This window comes from Lissotriton vulgaris, chromosome 6 (assembly GCF_964263255.1).
Source record: "Lissotriton vulgaris chromosome 6, aLisVul1.2, whole genome shotgun sequence".
NCBI classification, from domain to species: Eukaryota; Metazoa; Chordata; class Amphibia; order Caudata; family Salamandridae; genus Lissotriton; species Lissotriton vulgaris.
The window spans coordinates 1,409,251,864-1,409,265,037 of record NC_141694.1 but is presented as its reverse complement, the minus strand read 5'-3'; the positions used below and the strand labels follow the sequence as shown (position 1 = coordinate 1,409,265,037).

The window sequence follows — 13,174 nt, the reverse complement described above, 5'->3', positions numbered from 1 at the left end:
CTTAGATATGGATAGAGCGGAATATGCTGCATGACGCTTGAAGCACGCGTATTACACGGGCGGAGATAAATGCGGCAGGCTTCTAGCGAACAAGCTCCGGGTGGCGCATCAAAGACATTTGGTAAAGGAGCTATCGATATCCGCTGGGGTGATAGCTACGGAGGATAGCCAGATAGCGGAGGGTTTCCGCCGATTCTACGCTGATCTATACACGGGCGAACCCCCGTCGGCACAGGCAGAAGCAGATTATTTGGACTCGGTTGACCTTCCCTCTCTCACTCCAGAACACCAGTGTGGCTGCTGGTTAGCATGGCTATAAGTAGTATAGAGGAGAGTGGCATGGAGTGTTATAGAGTGAAATGGCAAAGACGGGAGTAGAGTGTTGTGGAGTTGCATTGATTGATGTGCATTGTAGTGGCATAGAGTGAAGTAATGTGAAATGGTGTAGTGGGCTAGTGTAGAGTGTTGCAGAGTACAGAGGCGTAGAGCGCAGTGGCATAGAATTCAGAGTTGTACAAGGCATCATCGTAGAATACAGTGGCATCGATTATAGTGTTGCATAGTAGAGTGCATAGGGTACAGTTGTCGAGTAGAATGACATAAAGTACAGTGGTGTAGATTGGTGCAGAGTGCAGTGGCGTAGAGTGGAGTGATGCAGAGTAGAGTGGTGTAGAATGCAGTGCCACAGAATGCAATAGTGCAGAGTAGAGTGGCGTAAAGTTCAGTGGCATAGAGTGCAGTGTGGCAGAGTAGAGTGTCAGAGTGCAGTGGTGTAGAGAGGTGTATAGCTGAACTGGGCACTGCCCCTACTCCATCGAGTTCAGTAAAAAGTCTGGGTGTCACCATTGATAAAGATCTCTCCCTGAAAACTCATGTCGGAGCCATTATCTCTGCTAGTATGTTCCAGCTTCGCAAAATCCGGAAAATTTCTCATCTGCTCTCTCACGAGGCCTTGGTGCAAATTGTCATCTCCCTCGTTCTTTCCCGCCTCGACTTTTCCAACGCCCTTTACTGGGGCCTCTCCAGGTCCCTGCTCCATCGCCTCCAGATGGTGCAGAACCAGGCTGCAAGGCTTATTTGTAAAGTCCCTAAATGGCAATCTGCTAGACCTCTCCTGGCCAAGCTGCACTGGCTTCCCATTGAGCAAAGGGCCGCCTTCAAGATCGGATGCATAACCTACAAAGCACAGCATACCAAATGCCCGACCTTTCTGAAATCCCTCATCAATCCCCACCGCCCGACCCGCAATCTCCGCTCTGCTCACCTTCATCTTCTCACCTCCCCAGTGTTCAAGCTAAAAAAATTGGGTGGCCGGAGATTCAGCTCCCTGGCACCCAAGCTGTGGAACTCCATCCCCCTACACATTAAAACCTCTGACACCTTGCTGAGCTTCAGAAAAGGCTTAAAGACCTGGCTCTTTTCAAACTCTCACTAGCCCTTTCTCCTGCCCCATTTTCAATCTCAGCGCCAGGAAACCTCCGGTGTCAGTGCGCTTTACAAATGTAGCTTAACATTAACATTAACATTAACATATAGTGCAGTAGCATTCAATAGAGTGGAGTGCAATGGTGTACAGTTGAGTGGAGTGGTGTAGAATAGATTGGACTGGTGTACAGTGCATTGGGGTAGAGTGTTGCAGAGTATCACTGCCACCCCAGACAGGCACATAATCATAGGGGGAGACCTGAACATGGTCTTCGATTCGTCCTTAGATAGATCAGCATAGAGACACCCGCAGACGGGGGAAATTTCGCAGATGGGCAGAAGACCAAACTGGAGGAACTAGATCTCCACGACCTCTGGCGCCGCCTCCACCCCACCACCCGAGACTATTCCTATTACTCACACGCACATAAGACCTATGAGCGACTGGACCACCTTCTAGTCACGGGGCTGGTCTGTGACCTAGCCATGGCCTCCGAAATAGGGGTTCTCTCTCTGTCGGACTACGACCCTGTCACGGGCACATTCCAATTGCCACCGATGTCCCCCTCGCGTGGGGTCTGGCGCCTCAGGGATACTCTTCTGCATAAGAAGACGGTACGTGATTACCAAATGCACAATGATAATGCTGATACCACCCAGGTGACACAGTGGGCAGCATTGAAAGCGGTGCTCCGGGGGGAATTCATTGCTATTTCCTCGGCGGAGAATAGAGAACGACAGCAAAAGCGGGACGAACTCACCCGTAAAGTGCGTGAGCTGGAACAGGTACACCAGAGGACGGGAGCCCCCAGAATCTGGAAGCAACTTAAGGCAGCGAGGAAACTCCTGTCAGCCTTAGATATGGATAGAGCGGAATATGCTGCATGACGCTTGAAGCACGCGTATTACACGGGCGGAGATAAATGCGGCAGGCTTCTAGCGAACAAGCTCCGGGTGGCGCATCAAAGACATTTGGTAAAGGAGCTATCGATATCCGCTGGGGTGATAGCTACGGAGGATAGCCAGATAGCGGAGGGTTTCCGCCGATTCTACGCTGATCTATACACGGGCGAACCCCCGTCGGCACAGGCAGAAGCAGATTATTTGGACTCGGTTGACCTTCCCTCTCTCACTCCAGAACAAGCGGAGCACCTTGAAAGAGACATTCGAGTTGAGGAGGTGATTACAGCCATCTCCAAGCTCAAACACGGGAAGGCTCCGGGCCCGGATGGCTACACATCACTTTTCTATAAAACATTTTGCTCCGTGCTAGCGCCGATCCTTACTCGCCTCTTTAACTCATTCTCCACTCCTGGAGCTATCCCTCCAGATCTACTCCGAGCAACAGTATCTGTCATCCCCAAACCAGGGAAGGACCGGACTCAATGCAGTTCTTACAGACCGATCTCTCTTTTGAATATCGATCTCAAGTTGTATACTGGGATCCTTGCGGCCCGTTTGGCTCTTCATCTACCGGGACTGGTGAACCCAGATCAGGCAGGGTTTGTCCCCGGGAGGCAAACGGTGGACAATATCAAGAGAGTGGTTCATATCCTAGAGAAGGCCTCCCGGATACCCGGGGAGAGAATGCTGCTGGCTGTTGACGCGGAGAAGGCCTTTGACCGGGTACATTGGCCATATCTGGAGAGGGTCCTATCGAAAGTGGGCATAGGGGAGAAATTTCGCACTCTAGTATTGAATTGCTACAGACTCCCATCTGCAGTGGTGCGAGTGAATGGCTGCAGCTCCCACAGGTTTGCGATAGAGAGGGGCACCAGGCAGGGGTGCCCATTGTCCCCGCTGCTCTTCGCACTCTATATGGAGCCCCTTGCCCAAAGGATACGCCAAAACCCGAATGCGACTGGAATACGGATGGGGAGGTATACCCACACCATTAGCCTCTACGCATATTGACACTGGCTGATCCAAGGAGGGCACTTCCGGCATGCGTCGCTGAACTAGAGACCTTTGCTGCTGTCGCAGGCTTCAAAATGAATATGGGGAACTTGGCGGCCCTTGACGTTTCGTTGACTGCTGCCACAAGAACCGACTTGCAGGACCGATTCCCCATGCACTGGTCTAAAGATCTGGTGCCCTACCTGGGCATACTTCTGGCACCGACCCTGCCCGCCATGGTGACCGCTAACTACGCCGCCCTGGGTAAGAAAATAAAGGAGGAACTGGGCCGTTGGAGCAGGGGCACCTTGTCCTGGCCAGGCAGAATAGCCGCAGTGAAGATGACCATCCTGCCACAGGCGCTATACCTGTTCCGGGCTCTGCCGCTCCAGCCCCCGAAAAGATGGATCCAACAGACTCAGGCGGACCTTGCACGCTTCATCTGGCAGGGTCGCAAACCCAGGCTCAAGAGGGCCCTGTCCACACTGGCCCCTGAGGCTGGGGGGCTGGGTGTACCGGACTTACGCAAATATTTCCAGGCGGCACAATTACGCTATTTGGTGGAGTGGAGCAAGTGGGAGTCTGATAAACACTGGCTTTTTCAAGACCAGGCGGTTGCGGGCCGGACTCTACAGGAGGTGCCCTTCTTACGTAGGGCTCACCGTCCCCCCAACTTATACGCGTCTTTTATCACACGGGTCCCGATGAGAGTGTGGGACGCCACTAATGCGATGCATGATCTCACTACCTCCCCCTCGCCATTCACGCCATTGGTTGAAAACCCGGACTTTCATCCCGGAATGGAACCTGGAGCCTTTGCGCGCTGGCGGGCTGCGGGATGCAGAGCGCTATTTCACGTGTATACTCAGGACGGCGTCATTCCGTTTCCAGACTTCAGGAGGGAATATCAATTGCCCGAGACGGAACGGTTGCGATATATGCAGGTGCGCCACTGGGCGCTGCAGCCACAGGTGCGCAAATCGGCAGACAGGAAACTCCTGCCCTATGAGAAATGGCTTGTGACACGCACCTCAGACACGAAACTCATTTCAGATCTATATAAATTCTTGCAGCCTTCCTCCTCTCATCTTTACAACCCGGGTAGGGAACGCAGGGAACGGGAATTGGGGAGGGCCTTAAGTCACACAGAGTGGGACCATATTTCCTACCGAGCACGACACTCTGCGTACCACACTGGACTTACAGAAACATTTACTAAAGTGTCCACATATTGGTATTACACACCTGAGAGATTGCATGAAATGAATCGCAACATCGAGAATACTTGTTGGCGGGCTTGTGGGCAGATAGGCACACTCACACATGTTTTATGGGACTGCCCCCTACTGTGCCCCTATTGGAAGGAAGTCTTGGATGAGATTGATTCAAACTTTGACATTGAACTGCCTCGCTTCCCTGCATATGTATTGTAAGGCTTACCCAATGGGCTAATGTATCCTCTGAGGTCTCGTAGAGGGAGGCAAATTGCGATAGCGCTGGGCTCTGCAGTTCAAAATATACTCATTCACTGGCGCACCACCACACTCCCCTCCACTACGGGTTGGTTGCATAGATTGGGGCATGTCCTGGGGATGGAGAAGTTGTCGCTTATGGTGGCGGGAGAGGTGGAGCAGTTTAATGACCTGTGGCAGCCGTTTCACTCACTACTCATTAAGTAATTTACAGAACTTACATGCCCCCGATATCTCCGATTTCTGGGATTGACTTCACAAGCGGATTCAGATAACCAATGAGTCTAGGATTATGAGCAGCTGAGAGGGAGGGGCGGCTTGGGAGGGGTGATGTGGGAGGGCGACTTTAGCACTGGACGGGATGGGAGAGGGGGGGTTCGAGGGGTTGGGAGGGGAAGGGGGAGTTTTGAGGGGGTTTGTTTAATTTTGAAGTTATTGTTGCAGCATACGCGCCAGGCGTCACACTTGGATGGACATTACGTTTGCAGAGCCCTTACGCGCTGGAGCGCTACTATATGGTTGTACCATAAGCACTGACTTCTTGCGACAACTGTTTCTTTTTATTTGTGAATGTCTCAATAAAATGCTTTAAACATAAAATGATATACTGTAAAGCCATCTTTATTTCGGCGTTGTGCCATAAGAGACAGAAACCAAAAAAAAAACAATTCAAGTACAAAATGTTATATAAAATCCACCAATAAATTAAGATTATCATCCTTCTCCATGTTCATGAATGAATGAATGAATGAATAAATGAATGTGGGTTTTATAGAGCGCATAGTAACCCGGAAGCATCCCAGCGCTAAAACCAAGACAGCTGATTCAGTGGGGTGACCAGGGAAAAAGAAGAAAAGGAGGGGATCAGGGGAAAAATGTTAAAAAGCCTTTGAAAATTAGATTAACACAACTTCACATAATGATTGTACACGTGTGTTTGGTAATGTGTGGGCAGTTGCTCTCAAATAGGCGATTTAAAAAAATATATCCCAGTCCATATCCTAAACTAACAATAAAAATACTATTTTTCCGGACTTTAATCATCAAATGTAGGGAGCAAGCTCTAGGTCTTTAAGTTTTAAACCGCGCATGCGTATTTTGTTCTGATATTTCCATTCGTGGTTTTAGGTGTGGTGATCAGCTGAGGCAGTGAGGATGAACTTCTTTCTCATATACCCTTTGTGAACAAATATTTTGAAACTGCAAATACAATATGCTGGCTTGTGTCCATTTTGGAGTATTCTCAAAGCCTCTGTGTGCCGGGCAACTACCAAATTCCGACAAATAGTTCTACTCCATTTTGTTCTGGCCAGTCTGTACCATGGACAAACGAACATAACATGTGCCAAGGTTTCAACAGACCTGCCACAGGTCGGAAATACCTGGGCATCTCCACTATAAGAGGATGACCATTTGTGGATAAAAGCACACAAGGGTAGTGACCCACGTCTAAACTGTAGGTACAGCTTTCTAGCAAGATTGGGCTCCACCTCGTCCATGAATGTTTCAGCTTTGTATTGTTGAAATACTTAAATAAAAATAAAATAAAAACAACTGACAATAACCTCATATTAGTACCATAGAGGTAATGCAAAGTATTTAAATAACAATAAAATGACTGTAGCAGCTCAGATGCAGGCAGCAGCACAGCAAGTTGGGGCGGGAAGTGGGAAGTTAGCACTGCTGATCAACAGGAGGCTGGGAACACTCATCTGACTGGGTAGAAGGAACTTGGATAGGAGTGGAGAACAGGCAGCTGCCATCACAAAGAAAGAGACGCCCACCACAGAAGGGCCAAGCACAAAGCATCTTCTGTCAAAAGTAGTTGATGGGTGCTTTAGAAAATCAGAGGTTTGGGACTGCTGATGTCCCATGTGCCAGTGGGACTCTGATGAGTAACTAAGAAACTGTGAGTAGGGAAGCATGTCCATAGAAGCAGTATAAAGAACAGGTGACCCCTAAGATGGATGTTCATGTTCTCCTGTTTCATCCTGCAGGACGATTGACTGGCACCTAGAACACCTTCTCGAGCACTCCCTCAATGACACCATAATGGTACTCTCCACGCCTGGACCTATCAGAGATTCTCAGACTCTGATAGGTCCAGGTTTCTGCCAAACTGCCCAAAGTAGATGGCCTACTCTATGTCCACAATAAAAAAAAACACTGACAAGACTAATGAATGTTACTTCTTTATGCACCATCGACACATTGAAAATAATTAATGCTCCAGCCCACTGTGCTGTGGGAGAAGTTTGCTGGTCCACTCTTATAAACACAGATCACAGCTATGCAATGCTCTAGTTCTTTCTACATTATTAATAACATTACAAACAATTCTAGGAAGTTACATTCAATCTGTGTAGTAAGCCTTAATGGGCATGGAGAAAGAAGTGTATACAATATAGAGCAGGCTTTCTTCCTAGACTCTCCTATAAATGATACATTTCTCTGAACTTGCACATATTTTCTGGGAATCGTCCACTCTTCTGCTAGCAGCCATAGTAACTGTTTCAAATGTAGCTGACTGTCCCATCTCTTTTATCCACTTAAGTATTTTAAGGTGTATATGTATTGATCCAGAGAGCCTGGCTGCGGCCTGTGTCTGTTGGACCACTCCATTAGGCATGTATCTATTAGTGATACTGCTTGCACCGGTGGAATATTAATTGTGGCTGTTGCATCGATGTATTTATATCGAACCACAAAGCACCTCTCATTGCCACACATCCTCAAGATAGCTTAAATTCATCAAAAGTAACAGCAGAATATGGCTCCCTGGGTAGTCACTTTTAAAATGGCTGCGCACTGGAATGAACGTGCCCTTCCGTAAGACTGCAAGTGGATGTGGCTCCGCTCCGAGTTGAGCCGCGAGCAGCTCATGCACTGACTTATACAGATACTGGAGCTGTACATGGTGTTGAAAACTCGGTCGGGTTAAATAACTGCAGTACAAAGCTCTTGATTAACAGTGTACATATAGCAGAACAAGCATTGGCAAAGCCAACAGGTCTCGCCTATGCAAGAGCTATGGGCCAATGTCTTTTAGCCATCTTGTACACCAGTGTGGCTGCTGGTTAGCATGGCTATAAGTAGTATAGAGGAGAGTGGCATGGAGTGTTATAGAGTGAAATGGCAAAGACGGGAGTAGAGTGTTGTGGAGTTGCATTGATTGATGTGCATTGTAGTGGCATAGAGTGAAGTAATGTGAAATGGTGTAGTGGGCTAGTGTAGAGTGTTGCAGAGTACAGAGGCGTAGAGCGCAGTGGCATAGAATTCAGAGTTGTACAAGGCATCATCGTAGAATACAGTGGCATCGATTATAGTGTTGCATAGTAGAGTGCATAGGGTACAGTTGTCGAGTAGAATGACATAAAGTACAGTGGTGTAGATTGGTGCAGAGTGCAGTGGCGTAGAGTGGAGTGATGCAGAGTAGAGTGGTGTAGAATGCAGTGCCACAGAATGCAATAGTGCAGAGTAGAGTGGCGTAAAGTTCAGTGGCATAGAGTGCAGTGTGGCAGAGTAGAGTGTCAGAGTGCAGTGGTGTAGAGAGGTGTATAGCTGAACTGGGCACTGCCCCTACTCCATCGAGTTCAGTAAAAAGTCTGGGTGTCACCATTGATAAAGATCTCTCCCTGAAAACTCATGTCGGAGCCATTATCTCTGCTAGTATGTTCCAGCTTCGCAAAATCCGGAAAATTTCTCATCTGCTCTCTCACGAGGCCTTGGTGCAAATTGTCATCTCCCTCGTTCTTTCCCGCCTCGACTTTTCCAACGCCCTTTACTGGGGCCTCTCCAGGTCCCTGCTCCATCGCCTCCAGATGGTGCAGAACCAGGCTGCAAGGCTTATTTGTAAAGTCCCTAAATGGCAATCTGCTAGACCTCTCCTGGCCAAGCTGCACTGGCTTCCCATTGAGCAAAGGGCCGCCTTCAAGATCGGATGCATAACCTACAAAGCACAGCATACCAAATGCCCGACCTTTCTGAAATCCCTCATCAATCCCCACCGCCCGACCCGCAATCTCCGCTCTGCTCACCTTCATCTTCTCACCTCCCCAGTGTTCAAGCTAAAAAAATTGGGTGGCCGGAGATTCAGCTCCCTGGCACCCAAGCTGTGGAACTCCATCCCCCTACACATTAAAACCTCTGACACCTTGCTGAGCTTCAGAAAAGGCTTAAAGACCTGGCTCTTTTCAAACTCTCACTAGCCCTTTCTCCTGCCCCATTTTCAATCTCAGCGCCAGGAAACCTCCGGTGTCAGTGCGCTTTACAAATGTAGCTTAACATTAACATTAACATTAACATATAGTGCAGTAGCATTCAATAGAGTGGAGTGCAATGGTGTACAGTTGAGTGGAGTGGTGTAGAATAGATTGGACTGGTGTACAGTGCATTGGGGTAGAGTGTTGCAGAGTATAGTGGCGTAGAGGTCAGTGGTCTAGAATTCAGCAGCGTGCAATGCAGCATTGTAGAATGCAGTGGCGTAGATTAGAGTGCTGTATAGTAGAGTGCTGTGATGCAGAGCAGAGTGGCATAGAGTCTAGTGGCATAGACTGCAGTGGTGTAGAGTGGCGTGGAGTAGAGTGGCGCAGAGTAGAGTATGCATGGTGTGGTAGCACACTGCCATTACAGACAACATATTTTCAATAAAAATGACAATTACATTTGCACTGACATACAATTTTACTGATAAAACTATACAGCGCACAAACGATTATGTGTGTAAATGGCATCACCTAGTGTACTGGTTTGTTTTGATCATAATAAAGTATTTGTTTCCAACACATTCTTCAGAATTAACAAAAAAGGTGCTTCATTTGTTCTTTTCTAATTCTGATAAATTCTGCAATACTTTCCTACCCTCAGTATCCAGCAAGATTGTCAGGTAAATTCTCTCACTTTGAAGTCAGAGAAACAAAAGTAAACACCAAATTCCCTGGAAGGCAGAGCCTGTCACTTGACCTCTGTCTGTGAATGCTCAGCAAATATGACAATATAAGAACAAGATTTACAGGCCTGTTTACAGAAAGGAGAACTCGTGGAAGAATACAAGGAGAGGTAGATTGAAAAGGCGTTGCTCCTTGGGACGGAAAAAATGAAGCTGGACAGCCTAAAAAAAGTAACACCAGCAAACAGAAAACCAGAAATATAAGTTACAACCACAGAGGCAATGGTAAGGAACCAGCAGAATGCATTCACAGGAAAACTTTCGTAATGTTCTCAAGATGTCTTAGGCAAACCAGATAATCGACCTGAAAAAAGCTCAGAATTTCTCCCATTTGAGGGATAGCCTTTACATTTTTTTCTGGTTATGGCCTGGATGTGCGACATTCACGTAATTGGCTTTTGCGCAGTTATGCAACATTTCTGCAGAATTCTGCATAAATATGCAAAATGCAAATACGTCATTTCACACTATATTTTAGCGTGAAATGCATCCTCGCATCAGTGTTTGACACACAGACGCATTTAGCGCTAAAACATTTGTGCAAAAAACCCAAAAGCACCAAGAACAACAGCTGCTCAAGTTCAGTTTGTGTGCGTTCCTGATAAATTTCTACCACAAATAGTGCATAATTACACACAAACCAAAATTCCAAAAATAAGTCAATTACGGTGGCGCAATTAAAATTTTGCCCAAGCCTAGCCATGGTTATGTAACTGGCTTTTTCTACTTACCAGGTACTTTGGTGACTTCTCGCAACAGCTCAAACAGCAAATCCAGGGTGGGAGGCTGGTGCTGCCGGGGACAGTTGGAGATGGTGGTTGTCAGCTGTTCCAGCAAAATGATCCAGACTTCTATAAGGCCTACAAGAGAGAAGACACATTAGGGCTAAAAAACAAAGAAGCAGCAATCTTCTGGAAAAATACAGCAAAATATACAGCCATTTCCAAGCAGCATGGCTGTGGCACTCTGATTAGAACCGTTCAGGCCTAGATATCTATGCAAACCCCAATAAAGGGAGAACATGTTCCCTAGACTCTTGTGGCAAAAATAAACAATGTGTTCATTTTCTGCTGTGTATTCTGCTCAGTGGTTGTACCACTCAGGTCAGACGAGAGACTCTACTTTCTAACCAAGCCATCACGTCAGAAGAAATTAAAAAAACTGGTTATCACAACAACTAAGGCCTCCCACTGACTCAGGAGAGTCCGAGGCACCGACGGATAGGGCAAGGTCTCCCATACCAGAGTTGTTACTGTGTGAGGTGAGGTTTTTTATCTCATAAAAAACAGGTGTGAAGATCACTCCGCTTGTATTGAGATATTTTTATACAAAAGGTTGTATTCCGACGACTATTTTCAGCACATTTCACTTTTCAAAGAATGCAGCAGCAATCTTGTATTACGGTCCTGAAGAAAGCCTGGGCAAGGGGCCCTTTAGGCTGAAACTAGTTGACCATATTGTGAAGCGGCCTATTTGTTGAAGGCTGCCTTTGCACTATTTTAATAGGATTGGCAGGGATATTTTTATTAAAGTAATTTTTCTCTCTCAAATCCTTTTTTATCTCACTCACATGCACTGCTCTGACAACTCCATCACCCAAGCTATTGATATCCGTTCTTAAATGGAGATAATAGATCATCAAGTAATCTTCTTTTTTACTTACACTTCCTTCTGTTGCTATTTATGTGGCCTGGTCGCAATCCCATCCACAGAACCTCTCACAGTGATCTGGAAGAGTTGTGGTAGGAAGGAAGGATATCCAAGTGATGACACTGACCTCTCTTGGTAGCCGATGGACATCCTATCATCCTGTGAAGGTCGTTTCTCCTTATACACTTCTTTTTGTGTTCATTACCGTTTGGATATGTGCTGGGTGTTTGCAATCTTAGTTTTTGTGATAACCTGTTTTTTGCTCCCTTCTCAGAGACCACCAGATTCTTTTGTAGTTGTGATTAATTGTACTGAGGATTAAATCTGTATTTGGTCTTTAAACTCTCCCTTGGACCCTTCACTCCCCTCTGGAGGTGTAGTAAATGTTCAGAAGAAATTCAACACAAAGCATGGAAACATTACAAACAAACCTACTCTTTATTTTGTCTTGTGTTTCTTGCAAGGCCCATTGCAGTTTTCCCTATGTTAGCCTAACTACACACCTTGTAGGCCTTATTTTCCTTTGCCCACATTACTATATAAACATGCTTGTCTTTGTGCCACGTTGTAATTTCACACGGAACCTGTATATGTTTTCATGTTCTGTTCTATTCCCGGGATTTAGTCTGAGACAACAAGGTCAGACAACAATGTCCATTGTTATTCTTTCTGGCCAGGCAGTAGCACCTAGACATAACACAAGAATGCAGCTGTCGTTTATGTGCACACATGTCCTATCATATAGATGAGTACATGAGCCACAAAGGGGCATATGGAACAAGAGTTTTGAGACAAGAGCACTGCGTCTACTGAGATGTAGAGCATCCGTATGTTTATGCTAAGGTATGGGATCTACCGGTAATCCCAGAAATCATTCATACAATCATTTAGCTTCAGTAGCAGGGGAGAGCGGTTAGGTTACTCTGCCCTATAAAATAACAGTGCTTTCATGGTATATGGATTATTAACCGCACTTACAACATTTTTATTATGCATCTGTTTTCTAATTGTGGAACGTATACTGCATTTCAGAGCACGATAGTTCGAATAAATAATCAAAACTTTCTTCGTGTCTCATGGTTATCTCATTGTGGACAAAAGCGAGTGAGAGAGCAAAAGGGTGTGTTGTGTTACCGCGATTCCTGAGAGGGTCAAGAGTGTTGTGTTCTGGGGATGCCAATTCACTTATTTCTCTTGTAAGGTTAGGAGGGCAAGTGAGGCACAATAGCTAGTTGGACCCTGACTTATGGACAGTGAGGTGGTATGGTGATTCAGTCCCTACATACTGATGTTCTATGGTTCCAAGCATAGTTCAGTTTCAGAGCAGATTCTCTGCAACAGTTTAAAATTATTTTATTTAGAGAAAAAGGGGAAAAGGATCTTGCGCATGAAAGGGATATAAATGCAAAAGACAATTATTACACCCTGGTTTGTAATCTCCAAAGAACTGATTGTTGGGTGATGTTTCATTAATCGCTTCACAATGGCAGGAAACGAGAGCAGCCTCGAATGCATGTCAGGTTACACCGAGTTTGCATTCAAATCAGGTTCCGCAGTCAACAGCGGGCAATTGGGTAATCAATATGTCATAAAGACAAAAGTAGACATATTGGTTTAATTGGTGCAAGGATTGGGCCAGTGCATTGCAAAGCTTAAAACCCACGCATGAAACTTCATAAAATGACAACCTGAAAGTGCATATTGAGTCTCTTTCTACCACTGCTGCTAGAATACATTTTTAGCAGTTTTATGCAGCGCGAATGCGGCCCAACGCACTAGAGCG

At 46.3% G+C, this 13,174-nt stretch overlaps 1 protein-coding gene across 2 annotated transcripts in view; it reads right to left on the bottom strand.

Moving 5' to 3' along the window:
* The window catches only part of ARFGEF3 (ARFGEF family member 3), a 475,184-nt gene that overhangs the window by 47,967 nt on the left and 414,043 nt on the right, over positions 1 to 13,174 (bottom strand). For both annotated transcript variants that reach the window (XM_086927524.1, XM_086927525.1), the window contains one exon: positions 10,473 to 10,601. In XM_086927524.1, the coding sequence (XP_086783650.1) occupies positions 10,473 to 10,601 (129 nt within the window). The remainder of the gene's footprint in view (positions 1 to 10,472; positions 10,602 to 13,174) is intronic.